Below are 23,337 nucleotides of genomic sequence, written 5' to 3' on the forward strand. Positions count from 1 at the left end.
CCTGGCCACCTCAACCTGCCTCTCTGACCCTGGCCACCTCACCCTGCCTCTCTGACCCTGGCCACCTCACCCTGCCTCTCTGACCCTGGTTGACTGGCAGATCTGGAAGATTCGGGCTGACTGGCGGATCCTGGCTGACTGGCAGTTCTGGCGGATCCTGGCAGACTGGCGGATCCTGGAAGACTGGCGGATCCTGGCCGACTGGCAGATCCTGGCCGACTGGCAGTTCTGGTGGCGCTGGGCAGACTGGTGGTACTGGCGGCGCTGGGCAGACTGGCGGTGCTGGGCAGACTGGCGGCGCTGGGCAGACTGGGGGCACTGGCGGCGCTGGGCAGACTGGCGGCGCTGGGCAGACTGGGGGCACTGGCGGCGCTGGGCAGACGGGGGGTACTGGCTGCGCTGGGCAGACTGGCGGCGCTAGGCAGACTGGGGGCTCTGGCGGCACTGGGCAGATTGGGGGCACTGGTGGCGCTGGGCAGACTGGCGGCGCAGGGCAGACTGCCGGCGCTGGCGGCGCAGGGCAGACTGGCGGCGCTGGGCAGACTGGCGGCGCTGGGCAGCCTAGCGGCACTGGTGGTGCTGGGCAGACTGGCGGCGCTGGGCATACTGGCGGCGCTGGGCAGACTGGCGGTGCTGGGCAGACTGGCGGCGCTGGGCAGACTGGCGGCACTGGTGGCGCTGGGCAGACTGAAAGATCTGGCTGCTCCATGCTGACTGTCGGCTCTGGCTGCTCCACGCTGACTTGCGGCTCTGGCTGCTCCACGCTGACTGGCGGCTCTGGCTGCTCCATGTGGGCTGACAGCTCTGGCGGCTTCTTGCAGACTGGCAGTTCCTTGCAGACTGACAGCTCCTTACAGACTGACAGCTCCTTGCAGACTGACAGCTCCTTGCAGACTGACAGCTCTGGCTGCTTCATGCAGACTGACATCTCTGGCTGCTTCATGCAGACTGACAACTCTGGCTGCTTCATGCAGACTGACAGCTCTGGCTGATCCATGCAGACTGACATCTCTGGCTGATCCATGCAGACTGATAGCTCTGGCTGCTTCATGCAGACTGACAGCTCTGGCTGCTCCATGCAGACTGACATCTCTGGCTGATCCATGCAGACTGACCTCTCTGGCTGCTCCATGTGGGCTGACAGCTCTGGCGGCTTCTTACAGACTGGCAGCTCCTTACAGACTGACAGCTCCTTCCAGACTGACAGCTCCTTGCAGACTGACAGCTCCTTGCAGACTGACAGCTCCTTGCAGACTGGCAGCTCCTTGCAGACTGACAGCTCCTTGCAGACTGACAGCTCCTTGCAGACTGACAGCTCCTTGCAGACTGGCAGCTCTGGCTGCTTCATGCAGACTGACAGCCCTGGCTGCTTCATGCAGACTGACAGCTCTGACTGCGCTGAACAGACAGGAGACTCCAGCAGCGCTGTAGAGGAAGAAGGCTCTACAATCCCAATATGTAACAGTATACTTTTAAACCGTCCCCTCGCCCATACCCGGGCGCGAACCAGGGACCTTCTGCACACAACGACAACAGTCACCCTCGAAGCATCGTTACCCATCGCTCCACAAAAGCCGCGGCCCTTGCAGAGCAAGGGGAATTACTACTTCAAGGTCTCAGAGCAAGTGACGTAACCGATTGAAACGCTATTTAGCGCACACCGCTAACTAAGCTAGCCGTTTCACATCCGTTACAAATACATACACACCAAAACACACCACAATACAAAAACCCCATGCCACACCCTGGCCTGACCCAATACATGAAGATAAACACAAAATACTTCGACCAGTGCGTGACACTTTGTCAGGTAAATCCTCTGAATCAAGCTCAAAGAACAGACTCCCCTCTGTTTCACCACGCTCCCAACTGGACCTGCGTCGCACCAAACGGTGGGAGTCACAAACACCAGGAATCTGCAACTTAAATTGCTCCACCTCCACACTTAACGCCACCCCAGTAATCACTTCTTTCAATGGTGCCCTGTACCTAAGTGCATAGTAAGATACTTTCCCCAAGTTGCGTCGTACGGTGTGCCTGCTCCCTCTGATCTGAAGAAACACAAACAAACATCACAAGTCCACTTTGGGTTACCTTCGCCGACTCAACAGCACCCACCCTCTTTTCCACCTAACCTGAAACCACCCATGGATCAGACAAAAGGCCTGGTTCCACCCTCTAGAAAAATCTCACTCCCACTGGGCTAAACATATCTTTATCATAACCATGTCCATCAATGCAAGGCTTTCCAACACCAATCTTCCTCAACATACCCTCTCCCTTGTTATTGCTAGCTTCAACAGATTCAAACCTATCCTCTGCCTCCCTCAATCTTTTCAACCTTCTCTCTTTCCCTCCAATCCCCCTCCCTTAACCAATGACCAGATTCCTTTTAAAAATATTTAAATATTTTTTTTCATCAAATAAAATGTATTTATAAATCCCTTCTTACATCAGCTGATATCTCAACGTGCTGTACAAAAACCCAGCCTAAAACCCCAAACAGCAAGCAATGCAGGTGTAAAAGCACGGTGGCTTAGAAAAACTCCCTAAAACCCTTTTTAGCCTCCTCGTGAGACATGCTAAGCCCTGTACTCCTTCCACTTCAAACTCAAGCCATCCCACCATAGATGTGCATGGCATGCTTCCAAATGAGCACCAGCAGAGAGGAAGAGGAAGAGAGAGGCCCAACTGGTGGATAATCTGTCTCCCTCCAGCAAGTGGCGTTTTTTTCCCGCTCACCGGGAATTTTTTTATGGAGGTCAATGAGTGTAATGGCTTATTTTGCTGTGTGGCTTCATTGATCGAATATACGTTTCTTAATGCTTAAGTTGTTACGAGTGTACTGATAGAAGTAGGACACGTGACACAATGGAAACTTTATATTGGAGTTGTCTCGAGATAGCTATGCATATTCATGACATAAGGCTATTAGCATAGCGTCTCTCTCCATTGACTACAGGTGGTTGACGTAAACAACCCTCATCGAATATTCAACCACATATTACAACAACAAGATGTATCCACCAATCCAAATAAAGGATAGGCGGGAGCTAGACAGCCCGCGGCGCCTCCTTGTGGACAACGACTCCCATTGTTTGGGAGAGAGACACGTACTTGTCAGTGTGTCCATTGTCTTTGGCACCAGAGAAGAAGAGGCGAAACGAGACGGATAACTGGACCCAAAATCTGTTTTCTTCAGCAGGTGTCAGTTTCACTTTCCGATCTGTGGCTTTGGCTTCACACTGCACACGCACTACCCTCCCCTGTGCGCAATAAAAAAAACACACAACCTTACCCAAAGCAAAAAAACAAGTTTGACAACCCTCCCCCCAATTTTGCACAACTCTGATATAAAGTGTTTTTTCTCAAAATTGCCGGGATGTCACGTGTCCTACTTATATCAGTACACTCATAACAACATAAGCATTACGAAACTTCTATTGGATCAATGACGCCACAAGTAGCAAATAAGCCATTCCATTTTTTGTTAACCAAATTCGACACTCATTGACATCCATACAAAACTCCTCGCTTGGTGAGCGGGAGAAACAGTGACAGGATGTTCTCGTGCTCACTGCTCTTAGTGGCTTTTATTTACAATGTTAACAGATGCAGGACGAGTTGGCCAACAAACGTTGTACAGAAGAAAAAAAACAGGACTTTGACAAAGATATGAACAAATCAAATATATTCTCAGTGTAAACTATTCCAGCAACAACTCTTTGCCTGTAACAAAACTCAGGTATGGCTCGACTCTAGCCAACCTGTTACCTGACCAGCCTGCTCTTTTCCCAGGCAAAGGCCAACTGAGCAGCTAAGTACTCTTTCCATGAACTTCCTTACACTAGAAATGTTCCATCATGATTGCCCCAATATACATTTCTACCATAATTTACCATGGACATACTGTGCATTCAGAAAGTATTCAGACTCTTTGACTTTTTCCAAATTTTGTTACGTTACAGCCTTATTTTAAAATTGATTAAATACTTTTCCCCCCTCATCAATCTACACACAATAGCCCATAATGACAAATCATAAATAAAAACCGAAATATTACATTTACATAAGTATTCAGACCCTTTACTCAGTACTTTGTTGAAACACCTTTTGCAGCAATTACAGCCTCGACTCTTCTTGGGTATGATGCTACAAGCTTGGCATAACTACAGTACCAGTCAAAAGTTTGGAAACACCTACTCATTCCAATGTTTTTCTTAATTTTTTGCTATTTTCTACATTGTAGAATAAAGGTGAACACTATGAAATCACACATATGGAATCATCTAGTAATCAAAAAAGTGTTAAACATATCAAAACATATTTTATATTTGAGATTCTTCAAAGTAGACACCATTTGCCTTGATGACAGCCTTGCACACTCTTGGCATTCTCTCAACCAGCTTCATGAGGTAGTCACCTGGAATGCATTTCAACAACAGGCGCCACCTTCCAGTTCAAGTGAGTCCAAAAATGTCTTATATGCTGCTGCATAAATTATGTAATATGCCAGGGAGATATGTATATTGTAGCTAAGAAAGTAATAATAAGTGTATGTTGTGTAGTAAGCTGTTAATAGCCCATGTGCATCACCATAATAATTAGGTAACCTTCCCCCTCATAACTAAGCCTACTGTTCTGACTTGATGGTGCACATGTAGCCTATAGCCTGTTTTAGAGAAATGTAATCATTGAATATTGTAAGAGCATTCATTGTCTGCTTATATGTCCCCTTTATTTATGCTACGGTTCTGACTTGGTGTACAGGGAGATTACGGCCCATGTTCTGAATTTTGTTGCTGTACATTTCAAAAGTACTGAACAAGTAGTTATATTGATTACGTCCGTCCTAGTTCACTCATTAGACCTGAATTCACTCCATGGTGCTGAAAAGAAAGGTCTGCTGTTGGGACAGCTTTATGTTGGTCCTAACAGTATGTGGGCAAAGTTTGTCACCATTGTAGTGCAATGCATGTATTGTTTAGTGTTGTGTTGTGTCATGTAGTGGCTTTGCTGCCATGCATCAAAAACATTTTATTTGAGTATGCCCCACCAAGATTTACATGCTAAAATCAGCACTGGTCGAGAGTAGACCCACAACTGATCCAAATCAAATTAAACATTCCAATCACAAGACTTTTGCACCATTATTTAAATCACATTTTCACTGTAGCCGAGAATGTTCCCTAACAAAAAAATATTGCCGTTTTGAAACTGCAGTAAAAGTTCAGTAACTGTAGTCGACTGGTATTTTGGACACAGTTTTTTATTTATTTTATTTCACCTTTATTTAACAGGTAGGCGAGTTGAGAACAAGTTCTCATTTACAACTGCGCCTGGCCAAGATAAAGCATAGCAGTGTGAACAGACAAGAACACAGAGTTACACATGGATTAAACAATAAACAAGTCAATAACACAGTAGAAAGAAAAAAAGAGTCTATATACATTGTGTGCAAAAGGCATGAGGAGGTAGGCAAATAATTACAATTTTGCAGATTAACACTGGAGTGATAAATGATCAGATGGTCATGTGCAGGTAGAGATACTGGTGTGCAAAAGAGCAGAAAAGTAAATAAATATAAACAGTATGGGGATGAGGTAGGTAAATTGGGTGGGCTATTTACCGATGGACTATGTACAGCTGCAGCGATCGGTTAGCTGCTCAGATAGCAGATGTTTGAAGTTGGTGAGGGAGATAAAAGTCTCCAACTTCAGCGATTTTTGCAATTCGTTCCAGTCACAGGCAGCAGAGAACTGGAAGGAAAGGCGGCCAAATGAGGTTTTGGCTTTAGGGATGATCAGTGAGATACACCTGCTGGAGCACGTTCTACGGGTGGGTGTTGCCATCGTAACCAGTGAACTGAGATAAGGCGGAGCTTTACCTAGCATGGACTTGTAGATGACCTGGAGCCAGTGGGTCTGGCAACGAATATGTAGCGAGGGCCAGCCGACTAGAGCATACAGGTCACAGTGGTGGGTGGTATAAGGGTAGAGTATTAGAAGCTATTTTGTAGATGACATCGCTGAAGTCGAGGATCGGTAGGATAGTCAGTTTTACTAGGGTAATTTTGGCGGCGTGAGTGAAGGAGGCTTTGTTGCGGAATAGAAAGCCGACTCTAGATTTGATTTTAGATTGGAGATGTTTGATATGAGTCTGGAAGGACTCAGAATAACTGCATTGTATACTACACAATAACTACAGGGGGGGGGACTGTTATTTTGGACGCAGTATTTGCAGGATTGTCATGTGTGCTCCCTCTCCGGTGTCAAGGTCACCAGGCTGCTCGTGATGACACCTGTCACCATTGTTACGCGCACCTGCGCATTATCACTCACCTGGACTCCATCAGTTCCCTGATTACCTTCCCTGTATATATATCACTCCCTTTCGTTCCTTCCCCAGGCGTTATTGTTTCTGTGTCATGTCTGTGCGTTGTCCATGTTTCTTATTTTGTATTATGTTGTGTTTAGTTATTAAAACACGCATTCCCTAAACTTGCTTCCCAGCAATTCAGTGCACATGTTTACAAGGATACTGTAGTTATTCTGCACCCTCTGCCTGAATTTTTTTTTTCGTAAGGGTTGTACTCACTTGAAAACAATAAAGCAATTATTCATTGCATTGTGGTGTTGTAGGCTCATTTAGATAGGGTAATTGTATTGTCCCTTAATAAGATCAATAAGGGAGATTTTGTGTGTCTCGGTCTTCACTGTTCCTTCATGTGCAATGATGCACCTGGCCTCTCTGCTGCCTATCAGCTATTCCTATTTGTTCTTGTCGTTCATATTTAAAAAAGCATGTAGCTTTGAATGTCTTTGTGTGGTATGATCACTAAACTCAGCAAAAAAAGAAAAGTCCTCTCACTGTCAACTGCGTTAATTTTCAGCAAATCTGTTGTTCTGCCCCTGAACAAGGCAGAATTTGTTCTTAACTGACTTGCCTAGTTAAATAAAGGTTAAATAAAAATTATATACATCTTTGCTGCCGACCGGTAGCGACGAACTTACGGATTCTACTTGTAGAATGGCAATGCTCATCATTGGCCAACAACTTGACTTTGAGCCAATCAGAGAGCACAAACCACCACATGGGTGAGCCAACAAAAAAAAAGAAAAAGAAAAATTGGTTATTTTCTCCAATTTCAATTAAATTCAATTCAAGGGCTTTATTGGCATGGGAAACATGTGTTAACATTGCCAAAGCAAGTGAGGTAGACAACATACAAAGTGAATATATAAAGTGAAAAACAACAAAAATGAACAGTAAACATTACACATACAGAAGTTTCAAAACAGTAAAGACATTACAAATGTCATATTATATATATATATATATATATATATATATATATAATGTACAAATAGTTAAATATACAATGTACAAATAGTTAAAGGACACAAGATAAAATAAATAAGCATAAATATGGGTTGTATTTACAATGGTGTTTGTTCTTCACTTTGCCCTTTTCTCGTGGCAACAGGTCACAAATCTTGCTGCTGTGATGGCACACTGTGGAATTTCACCCAGTAGATATGGGAGTTTTTCAAAATTGGATTTGTTTTCGAATTCTTTGTGGATCTGTGTAATCTGGGGGAAATATATCTCTCTAATATGGTCATACATTGGGCAGGAGGTTAGGAAGTGCAGCTCAGTTTCCACCTCATTTTGTGGGCAGTGAGCACATAGCCTGTCTTCTCTTGAGAGCCATGTCTGCCTACGGCGGCCTTTCTCAATAGCAAGGCTATGCTCACTGAGTCTGTACATAGTCAAAGCTTTCCTTAATTTTGGGTTAGTCACAGTGGTCAGGTATTCTGCCACTGTGTACTCTCTGTGTAGGGCCAAATAGCATTCTAGTTTGCTCTGTTTTTTTGTTAATTCTTTCCAATGTGTTAAGTAATTATCTTTTTGTTTTCTCATGATTTGGTTGGGTCTAATTGTGCTGTTGTCCTGGGGCTCTGTAGGGTGTGTTTGTGTTTGAGCCAGTCACAGAGTTTCTAAACCCAGATACGTAACATCGCGAGACTTTCGGGAACGCTTGCCAAACAGACCAGGCGGATGTTTGGGGTTTGAGAAATCAATGAGAGGAGTGAAATTATTCCTTAGCTGGCAAATTTCTCGAAATCGAAAGGCACAATCTAGATTCGATAGAATGTCTAAAGTATTTAAACATGTTGTTATTCCAACCTCGGGACAGTGACAAACATACACGTTTTAATTATCGTGAAAAACAACCAAATCGAATGAGTGCCTTTAATTTGACGGTTTGCACATGCGTAGTTTGGTGCGAGACGACCGTTAGACCCAATGGCATGTTTTCCGAGTTTAGCTCGACAAGGTCGCCATGACATCGCATACATCGGTGGTCGGGTATTTCTATTGGAGGAGCAGTTTCTGTCTATATTCACACTACTGTCTTTGAGTCAGTCACACGTCATATGTAATGTGGGCTATGGGATGGCAGCATGCTAAGAGCACAGAGGCAATGCGCACAACACCAAATACTTTCTCCAAGCTAGCTAACTACGGAAACGAATATTGACATTAGAATTACATCACAATGGATTAACTAGTTTCCACGAAACAGCTTTCTGTGTTAGCTGCCGAGTTGAGATTATGAAGAGTGAATTAAATGTTTCTTCATCTTGCTACGTAGTTATCTAACGTTAGCTGGGGCCATCTGGCTAGTATCAAGAAGGGTTTTCTTCAAAATAGCAATATTTACACAGATAGCTTCGAATCTAGGCCATAAGGAATATGCATTGTCAAGCAAAGATACTTTTTTTGGAGTGCATTTTAACAAGGCTGAGTGTCTGAGCTTTTACAGAACGCCCAAAAGTTTAATGACATTCGGAGATTGTCAAACCCAACCTTAAATACTGGGTAGATCTACAAGGTAGGGAGAGATGTATTTTCTGTCTGTCGCGATTGACATAGTCTATTTATTGTGGTGTCGAAAACGCAAACCATGATATTGAAAGTGCTCGAAGTCAGTGTGCTTTGTTCGGTGCATTGGCACAAAAATCAATTAAAAATCATATTTTGCAGATGCTATTGCGGGTGTAGCCGGGGTAGGCCGTCATTGTAAATAAAAATGTGTTCCTAACTGACAGGCAGTGTGCCCCCAGTGATGCGGGCTGACTGCACAACCCTCTGGAGAGCCCTGCGGTTGTGGACATTGCAGTTGCCATACTATGCAATGATACAGCCCGATAAGATGCATCTGTAGAAGATGCATCTGGTGAAGAATTTATTCAGCCTCCTGAGAAGAAAGAGGCACTGTTGTGCCTTCTTCACCACACTGTCAGTGGCACGCCAAGGAACTTGAAGCCTTTCAACCTCTACACTGCGGCCCTGTCGATGTGGATGGGTGCATGCTCCCTTTGCTCTCTCCTGAAGTCCACGATCAGCTCCATCATTTTGTTGACATTGAGGGAGGTTATTTTCCTGGCATCACTCCGCCAGGGCCCTCACCACTTCCCTGTAGGCTGTCTCGTTGTTGTTGGTAATCAGGTCTACCACTGTTGTGTTGTCTGCAAACGTCATGATTGAGTTGGGGATGTGCATGGCCATGCAGTCATGGGTGAACAGGCAGTACAGGAGGGGGTGAGCACACACCCTTGTGGGGCCCCTGTGTTGAGGATCAGCGTAACGGAGGTGTTGTTGCCCACTTTCACCACCTGGGGTCAGCCCGTCAGGAAGTCCAGGACCCAGTTGAACAGGGCGGGGTGCAGACCCAGGGCCCCCGAGCTTAGTGATGAATGCTGAGCTGTAGTCAATGAACAGCATTCTTACATAGGTATTCCTCTTGTCCAGATGGTATAGGGCAGTGTGCAGTGCGATGGCAATTGCATCATCCGTGGATGTGTTGGGGCGGTACGCAAATTGTAGTGGGTTAAGGGTGTCGGGGAAGGTGATATGATCCGTAACTAGCCTTTCAAAGGACTTCATCATATTAGAAGTGCGTGCTACCGGGCGATAGTCATTTAGTTATGTTACCGTAGCTTACTTGGGTACAGGAACAATGGTGAACATTTTCAAGCAAGTGGGAACAAAATACTGGGTTAGGGAGAGATTGAATATGTCTGGAGACACTCCAGCCAGCTGGTCTGCACATGCTCTGAGGGCTCGCCGAGGGATGCCGTCTGGGCCAGCAGACTTATGAGGGTTAACACGCTTAAATGTCTTACGTCGCCCATGGAGAACGAAAGCCCACAGTCCTAGTGAGCCACGGTGGCCCACGGCAGTGGCAGTGTGTTTTCCTTGAAGAGGGTGAAGAATGTGTTTAGCTTGTCCGGGAGCAAGGTGTCGATGTCCATCATGTGGCTGGTTTTCCCTTTAGAAACTGTGATTGTCTGGAGTCCTTGCCACATTCGTCTCGTGTCTGAGCCGTTGAATTGCAACTCCACTTTGTCTCTGTACTTACGTTTTGCTTGTTTAATTGCCCTAAGGAGGGCATAGCTGGACTGTTTGTACTCATCCATGTTCCCAGTCACCTTGCCGTGGTTAAATGCGGTGGTTTGCGCTTTCCATGTTTTTTGGTTTGGATAAATTATACTCGTCACAGTGGGAACAACATACTCTATGCAATTCCCGATGAACTCAGTCACAGAGTCAATGTTATTCTCAGACGCAATCCGGGAACATTAAATCAAATGTTATTGGTCACATATACAGTTGAAGTCAGAAGTTTACATACACTTAGGTTGGAGTCATTAAAAACTGTGTTTCAACCACTCCACACATTTCTTGTTCAACTATAGTTTTGGCAAGTCGGTTAGGACATCTACTTTGTGCATGACAAGTCATTTTTCCAACAATTGTTTACAGACAGATCATTTCACTTATAATTCATTGTATCACAATTCCAGTGGGTCAGAAGTTTACATACACTAAGTTGACTGTGCCTTTAAACAGCTTGGAAAATTCCAGAAAATTATGTCATGGATTTAGAATCTTCTGATAGGCTAATTGACATAATTTGAGTCAATTGGAGGTGTACCTGTGGATTTATTTCAAGGACTAACCTCAAACTCAACGCCTCTTTGCTTGACATCATGGGAAAATCAAAAGAAATCAGTCAAGACCTCAGAAACAAAATTGTAGACCTCCACAAGTCTGGTTCATCCTTGGGAGCAATTTCCAAACACCTGAAGGTACCACGTTCATCTGTACAAACAATAGTATGCAAGCATAAACACCATGGGACCACGCAGCTGTCATACTGCTCAGGAAGGAGAGGCGTTCTGTCTCCTAGAGATGAACGTACTTTGGTGCGAAAAGTGCAAATCAATCCCAGAACAACAGCAAAGGACCTTGTGAAGATGCTGGAGGAAACAGGTACAAAAGTATCTATATCCACAGTAAAAACGAGTCCTATATCGACATAACCTGAAAGACTGCTCAGCAAGGAAGAAGCCACTGCTCCAAAACCGCCATAAAAAAAGCCAGGCTACGGTTTGCAACTGCACATGGGGACAAAGATTGTACTTTTTGAGGAAAGGTCCTCTGGTCTGATGAAACAAAATTAGAAAAAAAAGAAAGTCCAGGACCTAATTGCATAGGGCGGGTTTGAGACCCAGGGCCTCCAGCTTGATGATGAGCTTGGAGAATACTATGGTGTTGAATACTGAGCTGTAGTCAGTGAACAGCATTCTTACATAGGTATTTCCCTTGTCCAGATGGGATAGGGCAGTGTGCAGTGTCATGGCGATTGCATCGTCTGTGGACCTGTTGGGGCAGTATTCAAACTGAAGTGGGTCTAGGGTGGCCAGTAAGGTGGGGGTGATAGGATTCTTGGCTAGTTTCTCAAAGCACTTCATGATGACAGAAGTGAGTGCTACGGGGCGGTAGTCATTAAGTTCAGTTCTTTGCCTTCTTGGGTACAGGAACAATGGTGGCCATCTTGAAGCATGTGGGGACAGCAGACTGGGCTAGGGAGCGATTGAATATGACCGTAAACACACCAGCCAGCTGGTCTGTGTAAGCTCTGAGGACGAGGCTAGGGATGCCGTCTGGGCCAGCAGCCTTGCGGAGGTTTACACGTTTTACTCAAATCGGCCAGGGAGAAGGAGAGGGGTGCAGTCCTTGTTAGCGGGCTGTGAAGGTGGCACTGTATTATCCTCAAAGCGGGCAAATAAGGTGCGTAGTTTGTCTGGAAGCGTGACGTCGGTGTCAGTGACGTAGCTGGTTTTCTTTTTGTATTCCGTGATTTCCTGTAGACCATGCCACATACGTCTCATGTCTGAGCCGTTGAATAGTGACTCCACTTTGTCCCTGTACCGGCATTTTACTTGATTGATTGCCTTTCAGAGGGAATAACTATGCTGTTTATATTCAGCCATATTCCCAGACCTCTTTCCATGGTTAAATGCGGTGGTTCGCCCTTTCAGTTTTGCACGAATGCCACCATCCATCCACTGTTTCTAGTTAGGGTAGGTTTTAATAGTCACAGTGGATACCACATCTCCAATGCACTTCTCACCGAATCAGCGTATAGATCAATGTTGTTCTCTGAGGCTGACCGGAACATATCCCAGTCCGCGTGATCAAAACAATCTTCCGATTGGTCAGACCAGCATTGAATGGTTCTAGTCACTGGTACATCCTGTTTGAGTTTCTGCCGATAAGACGGTAAGAGCAAATGGTGTCGTGGTCGGATTTGCCGAAGGGAGGGCGGGGTTTGTATGCATCGCAGAAGTTAGAGTAGCAGTGGTCGAATGTATTACTTCTGCGCTTCGTGCAATCAATATGCTGATAGAATTTAGTTAGCCTTGTTCTCAAACATGCTTTGTTAAAATATGGTTTCCAGTTTACATAGTGAAGTTCATTGAGGGCCGTCTTGGTGTCTGCTTGAGGGGGAATGTACACAGCTGTGACGATAGCTGACGAGAATTCTCTTGGGAGGGAATATGGCCGGCATTTGATTGTAAGGAATTCAGGTGAGCAGAAGGACTTGAGTTCCTGTATGTTATGATTACACCCTGAGTCGTTAATCATGAAGCTTATACCCCTGCCCTTCCTCTTCCCAGAGAGGTGTTTATCTCTGTCGGTGCGATGCATGGAGAAGCCTGGTGGCTGAACATATTCCGACATAATATGCTGAGAGAGCCAAGTTTCCGCGAAAGAGAATGTTACAATCTCTGACGTCTCTCTGGAAGGCAACCCTTGCAACCCTTGCTCGAATTTCGTCTACCTTGTTGTCAAGAGACTGGACATTGGTGAGTAGTATACTCGTGCACATCGCTCACCGCTCCCATCTATGGAGCATGACCAGGAGGCTTCTCCGTCTGCCCCTTCTGCAGCGTCGTTGTTTTGGGTCAGCTTCTGGCATTAGATCCATTGTCCTGGGTGGTGGTCCAAACATATCCCAGTCTGCGTGATCAAAACAATCTTGAAGCATAGATTTCCGACTGGTCAAACCAACGTTGAACAGGCCTTACCACGGGTACTTCCTGTTTAAGTTTCTGCCTATAGGAAGGGAAGAGCAGAATGGAGGCGTGATCTGATTTGCTCAAGGGAGGGCAGGGAAGGGCCTTGTCGCTGTCCTGGGGAGCAGCAATGTTCAAGAATACTTGATGAGCAGGTCGCGCAGGTGATGTGTTGATAAAACTTATGTAGCATTTCCCTCAGATTCCTCAAGTCTCCAGCTACAATAAATTCAGCCTCAGGATATGCGGTTTCCAGTTTGCACAAATCCAGTGTATTTCCTTGAGAACCGTTGAGGTGTCGGCTTGAGGGGGAATATACACAGCCGTGACGATGACTGAAGAGAATAGTGAAGTATTTCTGATTGTTACCACAATTACACCATGAGTAGTTAATCATGAAACATACACCTCTGACTTTCTTTTTCACAGAGAGCTCTTTCTTCATGTCTGTGCGGTGTATGGAGAACCCCGCTGGCTGTATGGACGGGGATAGTATATCCGAAGAGAGCCATGATTTCGTGAAACAGAGTATGTTACAGTCTCTGAACATTAGCGAGTAATAAACTTGGAAAGGGTGGATGGTTTGCACGCCTCCTTAGTTGGACTAAAAGCACACTGTATTCCTCTTCTTCATTGGCGACGTCTTGGAGCAGCCCTGGGATGAGTGGAAATGCCTCGGTGGGTACGAACAAAGGATCCAATTCAGGAAAGTCTAATTTCTGGTCAAAATGCTGGTGAGAGACTGCCGATCTAATATCCACAATATATTTTCTACTGTAGGTATTTTCCACCAACAGAAACCTGATGGTGGACAATTCATCATATACTGTATATTTTATATGATTATGAATATGGCATCAAAATGTTGAAAATCGTATTTCCCTCCAGCTGATCATTGTCTGTAGCTGGCTCTGATCATAGTGTAGGCCTAATGAAACATGCAGGGAGAATTGGTTGGCAAAACCTCAACCTTTATGACCCGGAGCCCTGCGTAGCATTGACTGTGGCGGGGTGCATTTATGTTATGACACGTTGGTCCAGCAGTACATTTATTTTTATTTTTGTAAATTTTTTTAATTTCACCCCCTTTTTTCTCCCCAATTTCATGGTATCCATTTGTTAGTAGTTACTTACTATCTTGTCTCATCGCTACAACTCCCGTACGGGCTCGGGAGAGACGAAGGTCGAAAGTCATGTGTCCTTTGAAACACAACCCAACCTAGCCGCACTGCTTCTTAACACAGCGCCATCCAACCCGGAAGCCAGCCGCACCAATGTGTCGGAGGAAACACCGTGCACCTGGCGACCTTGTTAGCGTGCACTGCGCCCGGCCCGCGCTGGAGCGCGATGAGACAAGGATATCCCTACCGGCCAAATCCTCCCTAACCCGGACAATGCTAGGCCAATTATGTGTCGCCCCACGGACCTCCCGGTCGCGGACGGCTGTGAGAGAGCCTGGGCGTGAACCCAGAGTCTCTGGTGGCACAATACATGCAAATAAAGGTGATTCTGAAACAACTGATAGGCATATTGCTTACACCGGTCATGGACTGGCTTACAGGCTGTCCAGACTCCAGTCCTTCCAGGTCAGTGAGCACTGAAGAGATTGAGAGCAGGGCATGGTGGCAACAAATCAACTGGTAATACAGTAGTATTACTAGTAGTACTAGCAGTATACTGTGCACTTTACTGTACAGTGAATTTTAATCACCGCCCTCCTGTCCCACAGGAGACTTTGCCTCTTGCCAGGCATTCGTTAATAAGAAGGTATTCTTAATTGACCTGCCTGTTAAAAAAATGTAAAATAAATACAAATAAAGTGAGTGTCTGAATGTGTCCCCCCTACTGCTGAAATATGGATCTCTATGCAGACGAACAAGGCACATGTTACGTTTGTTGCAAACTGCCCGCCATGCATTATCTCACACTTGCTGACAGATGTATAAATCGAGCACAGAGCCATGCAATCTCCATAGACAAACACCGGCAGTTGAATGGCCTTACTGAAGAGCTGTGACTTTCAACATGGCACCGTCATAGAATGCCACATTTCCAACAAGTCAGTTAAACTTTTTGCTCTGTTAGAGCTGCCCCGGTCAACTGGAAGTGCTATTATTGTGAAGTGGAAATGTCTAGGAGCAACTACGGCTCAGCCGAGAAGTGGTAGTCTACATAAGCTCACAGATTGGAACTGGCGAGTGCTGAAGCGCGTAAAAATCATCTATGTTTGCAAAACTCATTGTCGAGTTCCAAACTGCCTCTGGAAGTAACATAAGTACAAGAATTGTTTGTCGGGAGTTTCATGAAATGGGTTTCCATGGCCGAGCAGCTGCACACAAGCCTAAGATCAATATGCACAATGCCACAAATCGGCTGGAGTGGTGTAAAGCTCGCCACCGTTGGACTCTGGCGCAGTGGAAACGCGTCCTCTGGAGTGATGAATCGCACTTCCAACGGACAAATCTGGGTTTGGCAGATGCCAGGAGAACGCTACCTGCCCCAGTGCCAAGTGTACAGTTTGGTGCAAGAGGAATAATGGTCTGGGGCTGTTTTTCATAGTCCAGGCTCCTTCGTTCCAGTGAAGGGAAACCTTAACATGACAACGACATTCTAGACGATTCTGCGCTTCCAACTTTGTGGCAACAGTTTGGGGAAGGCCCTTTCCTCTTTCAGCATAACAATGCTCCTGTGCACAAAGCGAGGTCCATACAGAAATGGTTCGTTGAGATTGGTGTGGAAGAACTTGACTGGCCTGTACAGAGCCCTGACCTCAACCCCATTGAACACCTTTGGGATGAATTGGAACGACGACAGAGCCAGGCCAAATCGGCCAACATCAGTGTCGAGCCTCACAAATGCTCGTGGCTGAATGGACGCAATTCCAGGGAGCAATGTTCCAACATCTAATGGAAAGCCTTCCCAGAAGAGTGGATGCTGTTATAGCAGCAAAGGGGGAGGACCAACTCCATATTAATGCCAATGATTTTAGAATGAGATACTCGACGAGCAGGTGTTCTTTACCTGCTTTACAGTAGCCATTGATGACTTTAGACATTAAATTCAAGTGATCTAAGAGTAGCTTTCACGTCAATGGTATTTGTCAATGCAAAATATCAATGCAAAGTCTTACTGATGCATGTTGAAGTTGGACTGAGAATAAATAATGAAAACATTGCTTAAAAATATTTTATTTACAGGCCACATTGGGATACAGAAATAAACGTTCAAAGATTACAGTGTCAAAAGACTTAAGCTTATTTCGTTTTGAAAGATCACAAACTATAGCCGTTGAAACAAGCAATCTGCAGAATAGAAAGACATACCATGACCAACAATACTTCACACAAATGGAAAACTGATCTAAAATGCAGTCAAATAAATACTGTACAATTAATAGTAGCCTTCTGGATATTAGGACCCTGCCAGCAGGCCAGTAATGCCATGCACGATCAAACATGTTGGATGCTGAAAAGTTAAACAGTTGAGTAACTGGAAAGCAACTCATGAGCTTTGCTTCTAAGAAGCTTCGTCTTTTTGTTATTGTTGTTTACAAGGGCTGGGAGTAGGTGAAGTCAAGTTTCTCTGATTGAATCTCTACAGCATATATAGGCAACCGCAAATGGCTAAATCGCTAGACAGGAGCGCAGCACAATTAACATGTGGGTGTAGAATAAGTCAGTCAAAGATGGGAACTCGGTTCTGGGTGGGTGGCACTTAAAGCTATTTGACATGCTTAAACCTGGAAGTTAGTGCAATATGTCTTGCCAGGTAGCACACGAGAATAGTGAAGATTTAGTGATGGCTTAATTTTACTTGGGGTCCCCTCTGTTGGCATGCTCTGTGCCAAATGAAATAAATGTTTTTATATTCCTTTGGGTCGACCTAAATATTTGAAGTTCTTAGTCTAGAAAACGGTCACCATCAAACAGCCCTGAGCAGTCGTAACTTTGTCCACCATTCACGGTTTGAAGTGACAACAATTAACATGAAATAAAAACACGATTTTGGAATGAAAGTTGGACAGGCTACATAATTCCATTTCTATAAAAAAAAAGGACTCAAGGGTACAACTAAAAGGGTTCTTAGTGACACTTGTAATACCAACTACACATTTTTTAAAAAAAAAAGAGAAAAAAAAGTGAATAGATCAATGATCAGAAAATGTGTCCACGATGATGTGTCATTTCACGTTGCTTATCAAAACAAACGTTTCTTAAGTCAAGAGCATGGGTCCCTGAGAAAGACAAACTGGAGCAATCTCACACTACAAATGTAAGAGGTCTTTCAAGCCATTCATGGTGCTCACATTTTTGGCATTATCACCAAAAAAAAGACCAATTCAAAATCCAACCTGAGGTCTTTCAAGCCAATATGAGGGTATATATAGTGACAGGGAAAATAAGCATACCCTTTAACAATAACTGGATCAGTAGCCTTAATTACATACAATAGCAAACTTCTGTCACTTAAAGAAAAAAATCCACTCTTTTTTAAAAAATTAGTCCACTGTTGATACAGTCCCAAAATGTTTTGCATGTCAGCAGTCAAGTTTTCAAGATAGGATTTTAAGAAGCAAAGTGTCACTTGATGCGGCAAGTGACACTTTGCTTCTTGAAAATCCTATCTTGAAAACTTGACTTCTGACATGCAAAACATTTTGGGACGGTATCAACAGTGGACCAATGAAAAAAAAAAAAAGCCAAAATACAGTTGAGTGGATTTTTCCTTTGACACATTTATAAAAAAATAAATATTCTTTCAATTTCATACAAACAGCCAAATGCTCTTGACCAATCTTTTTTAATCAAAGTATCATACTTAGCCCAACTAGAAGATAGGAAATGTGTATAATCTTTTGTAGATTTTAGCTGAAATCCACCCATACAAATGTAAGAGGCAAAGTATACAACATCTTAGGGAAGAAAATCCCACATCCGTTACACTATCTATCGTAACAGGATTGTCATAGTCATTAACTCCCCCCCCCTCATTACAGAATTCAATACCAGCAAAAGAAACAGAACAATAAACACCAAAAGAGAAAGTGAAATAAATTATGGATAACTTATTTTCTGTAAATAAATTCTGTACATTTTTTACTTTATATAAAAGCTTTTTGCAATTTCAGAAACCCTTAATAATAACAGCACTCTCAAGCTCCTGCCCTAATTTGACCAATAGATGGCACCAAAGGAACACATTTGATATGATCAACTATAGAGCAGTAAGGCTCGTAACTCTTTTAGTAAACAGAAGCAGTATTCTTAATGTGGTGGGAGAGGTATTTTTTGGAATGGCTTAATGCATTAGGATTCATAGATAGCTTTTTACATACTGGGAGGCTGATAAGGCAAGGTGACTAGAGTGCTGCATCAAAATATCTCCCCCCTCTCTCAAATGCAATCACTGTTGTGATCGTGACAGGAGGCTAGGCAAAAAGGATAGCATGAATATACACTATAGCACCATTTCAAATTTGTTCCAACACCATAGCACCATTCTTGCTCTTCAGTCAGACTAACACAAGACAATCTCCCAAAGAGGTGATGAAAACCAGGTAGCAGAAAGCAGCATCTTCACTTGCCATTCTCGGCTTAAGCACAACATGTTTTGCTTGTCGTGGCATAACAAGTAGTGTTGGTTGGAAGGGCTAGTGCAAGCCTTGGGTAAAGCACCAGCCAAAACAGATACAAAAGCGTGTGGCTCAGATGCAAAGTTGTTGTATCAAAAGACGTAATTTAAATTCCCACTGCCATGCATCTTTGGACAATCCTGTGTTGTTGCGGTGCTTCAACTCTGAAACAAAGCCAAATGTACTGTCTCCCTCTTGATGACTAGAACATATACAATCCAATGTTAATGCAGTTGTTTTTCCAGCGGAACCATCACTTCACCATGGCAAACGGTGCACTCGCTCGTGTCTTTGTCATCTAGCATGTGGAGTCAGTGATTCAGGGCAGTCCATCCAAGCGATGATTTTTGATAGAATGTGAGAGTCGAAGCTGAAAGAGACGCATCCTCAGTATATGGGCAGGGGTCGAGTTGTTCCTTAAAGTTTTTACTGGGGACATAAGGGTCTTGAGTGCTATAGCAAAAAGTGGTTGTTCCTGCTCAGCTTGAGAATCTTCCCCAGTCTCTGCTTGGTGGTGGCCATACCTTTCTTAGGACGTTTTCCTGAGAAGAAGAAACATTGCACAGAGATCAATAACAAAAGGAGGAGAGAGAACAAGAATGCTACACTCATTTCAACTACTATAGATTAATAACTAGGTCAAATAAAAATATGGAGTCAAACCTTTAGTCGCTTGATTACTGATGGGTGGGGTGTTTGGGGCGGACCTCTTGGAGGGGTGCAGGGGGGGTGACAGAGTGGTCTCACAGTACTGATAGTCAGTCCCTGGGCTGGGGTCCAGGCAGAGGGGGCTAGAGGCAGCCCGAGAGGGGCTCTGGTCCCCCCAGGCCTCGCTGCTGTTACTCCCACTGCTCTGACTGTCCATGAAGTTCTTGTTCTCCTGGATCCTCTGGCTGAGTTCAGCTCGACACTCCTTACGCATATGCTGCTGGGCCCTCCGCTCATCCTAAAGGACAGGGAGACATTGTTACTTTACATTAGATCCCAACTTGTTACCTATAGAGGAAGATTAGTAATTCCAATACAGAGTGAGTGATTCTGATGTCCTCAAAATAGAGACGTCAGTCTTTAGAGGTGTCGGCATCAGCATGTGCAGTCATGACCCATTCAACCTTGGCTATTGTCATTACCTGAAGGCTCAGTGTGGAGTTGCTGTCTGAATCCTGGCTCTCCTCCCCTGACGCAGGCTCTCTTTCACCTACAGGACAATCACAGGGAAAGTTTACTTTCTGTCCTTGAGACCTTGATGTTTATAAGAATTTCAGGACTGTAGCGCACCACAGTCAGGGGAGCGATGGGCTGGGCTGGACCACCAGGGCTCCTGGGCAGTGCTACTCTCCTCTGGTCGCTGAGGGTACAGCAGCCCTGCCATGGACAGCATGCCCTCAACAGCCTCCTCTTCTGTGGTTGGCGAGGTAGGATGTTCTCTACAAAGGCCAGCAAGTAAAGGAACAACTTCATTTAATTTCTTAACTCAACTGGATAATGAATGATTCATGTATGACTCCTCAGCCACTGTGGCTAATGTAATACTAATGTCTCCCCATTGGATTCCTATTGCATTGAATTGCATTGCATACAGAATGCGTAGAACAAGAAGGCCATTTGGTCCATTTATCCATGTGTCCCCGTACCCTTTGAGTGGTCTGTGTTGGTGGCTGAGGGCCTGGCTGGCCTGCTGCAGGTCCGTCACACTGCCTGTGCCTCGCTCTGTCCTGCACAGCTCCTTATCCTCTTCATCTGAGCTCCCTGAATCCTTCCCAGAGTCCCTTTTCTGCACAAGGTCACACAGATGTGTCAGCCTTTATAACTTAAAAACTCTTCCTCTGTGTGAAGGAGAGACCGGGCCCTTTGGGGAGGACGTGCGATTAGTTACCTGTGTAGAGCAACGCTCTTCGGACTCAGAGTCTGAGATGTCGGAGTACACCGCGGTTCCTTTCCTCAGATCGGAATTCACTCTTTCGAAAAACTCTGAGAAAAAAAAAAAAAAAAGGATGAATTACATATCTCTGCAATCGAATTTTAACTTTTCATTTGAAATCTCTGGCTTTCAAAGATGAGCCTACCTAAACCGTTGATTGACAGCCGGTGACTTGACCAGTTCGACTCACTGCTGAGCGAGCTCGGTATCTCCCCTCTCTCTGGGTCTCTGTGCTGTTCCTGCATGGTGTCATTGATTTCTGTTTTCACCAGGACCCCTCCCAACTGGTGGCCACCAGTCCTCTCACCTTCCCACACCGGACTATTCTTCACCTTGGTGTGACAACGCTCATCTCTGTGCACACATACACACACTAGTAAGAATGGGAGAAAAAGCCTGGAGGCAAACAACAGAATTTGGCACTGAAAGCCATTTTACCTCATTTTATTTAGGCTACATTTTGATGTAAGTGGTGAGTTGAAACATGTAAAGATTGCATAGTGCAGGTGGTCCATCCGAACATGTTTAGGCTGTACAACACCAGCTCTGTGTTGTAACATGTTAAGATCGCAGCCAGTAACGTGAGCATTATCAAAGCCAACCGGAGGTGTTGGATGGTGAGTAGATTGAGTCACTGCTCTACCTGTTGGGAGGTGATGCATGACTGAGGACTTAGCGTGCGAGCAGAGAGATGCTGGCTGGCAGAGGAACCATTAACCCAGGCTCCAGATCCTTGGCTCCTTCCTTGAAAAGGTCACAGGCAGCCGGGGGCCAAGGGTGCCAGGGAGGGGGTGGGGTTCTTCTGGCTCACCTGATAATCCGGCCGTGGCACATCACCAGACGTAGGTTGTTGTCCAGGCTCCGCTCCACAGCTGCAGCAGATGCCACAGATGCTTTGTTGAACTTGGCCGTCACCGTGGAGCTGAACGGGGCATCCTGCGAAAAGAGCATAGAGATTTACTTTAACAAAAGTTGATAATTAACCTAGCCTCAGTGTAGGAGTTGCACATTGGGTTAGACCAAAGCAGCATGGGGGAGATGGTAGTGTGTCAGTACCCTCACCTCCTCAAAGGGTCCCACTTCCAGCCTCTTGAGCACCTGTCGCGTGTGCAGCTCCAGGATCTCCAGGTTGGAGGGCGTCTTGGGCGCGTGGTGATGATGGTGGTGGTGCCGTAGCCGTCTGGCAGTCCTGCGAGCATGATGCCTAGCCCGGTCCAGAGTCGACCGAGTCAGCGGGCATCCTCCACTTCCCTGAGATTTCATTGGCTTGCTACCTCCAGCACCACTCTGCTGCTCCTCCTGTGGTTAAGAAGAGATACTAGTCAGTACAGAACCAGAACGCTGCAATAACCAGCTTGAAAGAAACACAGTGCCTTTGACCTGGTACTTAGAAAAGAGAAAAATGGAAATAAAAAAAGAATGAGGGACAGCCTTTTACTCGGAACACAAATTGTTTAGAACCAGCTCCAAGTCGTCACATAACAGCTTGAGGCCCTCTCTCCCAGCCCCATCACAAGGCCCTACCTCCAGGTAGCGGATTTCCTTTGTGAGTTCTTTAATTAGACGGTTGGGTCTGATATGGTCCGGGACCTCGCTGGCCGGCTCTGTGACCTGAGGAGAGGCAGAGAGCGTTGGGACAATGAGGGCTCGTACAGTCTGTCTGCAGATGGTGGTTACAGTTTCCCAGCCTGGTCTTAGTCATACCACCACATTGGATAAAACCTGCCCACTATTGACCTTTATAGAAGGAGCCCAATGTAGTTGACATTAGAATGTATATAATGTGACCAAACGTCCTATTCTGTAGTCAGATGTTACACGCACAAAAGAAGCTGATTTGGCGTCTACAAATAAGGTTTCCTGTAGTATCTTACCTCTCGCTTCAGCCAGTTCTTCAGTGCAGTAATCAAGGCTTTCACTCCTTCTGTCAGGTAGGCTGGGGGCTGGCAGTTATCCTCTCGTAACTCTGAGAAGCCAGGAATCATATGAGAAGGATGTCAAAAAAAAGTGCAGAAAGTTACCAAAAGGGGACATCACCGACACAGCAACAAACTCTTCCTCCAAGTTGTATTTCTCTCACCCTTTAGAGTCTCCAGTAGATTCTTTGCCACATACCAGCAGATGGCCTCAAAGTAAGGGAATTTGAATAGGTCAGGAGTCTTCAACCGCCGCTCCATCTCATAACACCTGTAGTTGAGGATGCAGCAACCGAGGTCAAACACACACACACCACTTCATTGCTGGCCATTAAAATGAGCAGAAGGTAAGAGCGGTGTATTTAGCCATTCATTATTTCAATGTTATTGCTCTACAAAAGTAAAGAAAGGCAACAGAATGAGCAGAGGGTTTTC

At 45.1% G+C, this 23,337-nt stretch overlaps 1 protein-coding gene across 1 annotated transcript in view; it reads right to left on the reverse strand.

The window, feature by feature from the left end:
* Positions 1–16,605: 16,605 nt before the first annotated feature.
* kdm7ab (lysine (K)-specific demethylase 7Ab) overlaps positions 16,606–23,337 on the reverse strand; it is a 42,567-nt gene continuing 35,835 nt past the window's right edge. The window contains exons 9-20 of the mRNA XM_035798208.2: positions 23,067–23,173; positions 22,861–22,952; positions 22,511–22,597; positions 22,049–22,285; positions 21,798–21,922; positions 21,132–21,340; positions 20,942–21,036; positions 20,700–20,839; positions 20,344–20,492; positions 20,196–20,263; positions 19,729–20,011; positions 16,606–19,607 (exon numbers count right to left, since the gene is read on the reverse strand). Of these exons, the coding sequence (XP_035654101.1) occupies positions 19,519–19,607; positions 19,729–20,011; positions 20,196–20,263; positions 20,344–20,492; positions 20,700–20,839; positions 20,942–21,036; positions 21,132–21,340; positions 21,798–21,922; positions 22,049–22,285; positions 22,511–22,597; positions 22,861–22,952; positions 23,067–23,173 (1,681 nt within the window). The 3' untranslated portion in view covers positions 16,606–19,518. The remainder of the gene's footprint in view (positions 19,608–19,728; positions 20,012–20,195; positions 20,264–20,343; positions 20,493–20,699; positions 20,840–20,941; positions 21,037–21,131; positions 21,341–21,797; positions 21,923–22,048; positions 22,286–22,510; positions 22,598–22,860; positions 22,953–23,066; positions 23,174–23,337) is intronic.

This window comes from Oncorhynchus keta, chromosome 22, assembly GCF_023373465.1.
Source record: "Oncorhynchus keta strain PuntledgeMale-10-30-2019 chromosome 22, Oket_V2, whole genome shotgun sequence".
NCBI lineage: Eukaryota > Metazoa > Chordata > Actinopteri > Salmoniformes > Salmonidae > Oncorhynchus > Oncorhynchus keta.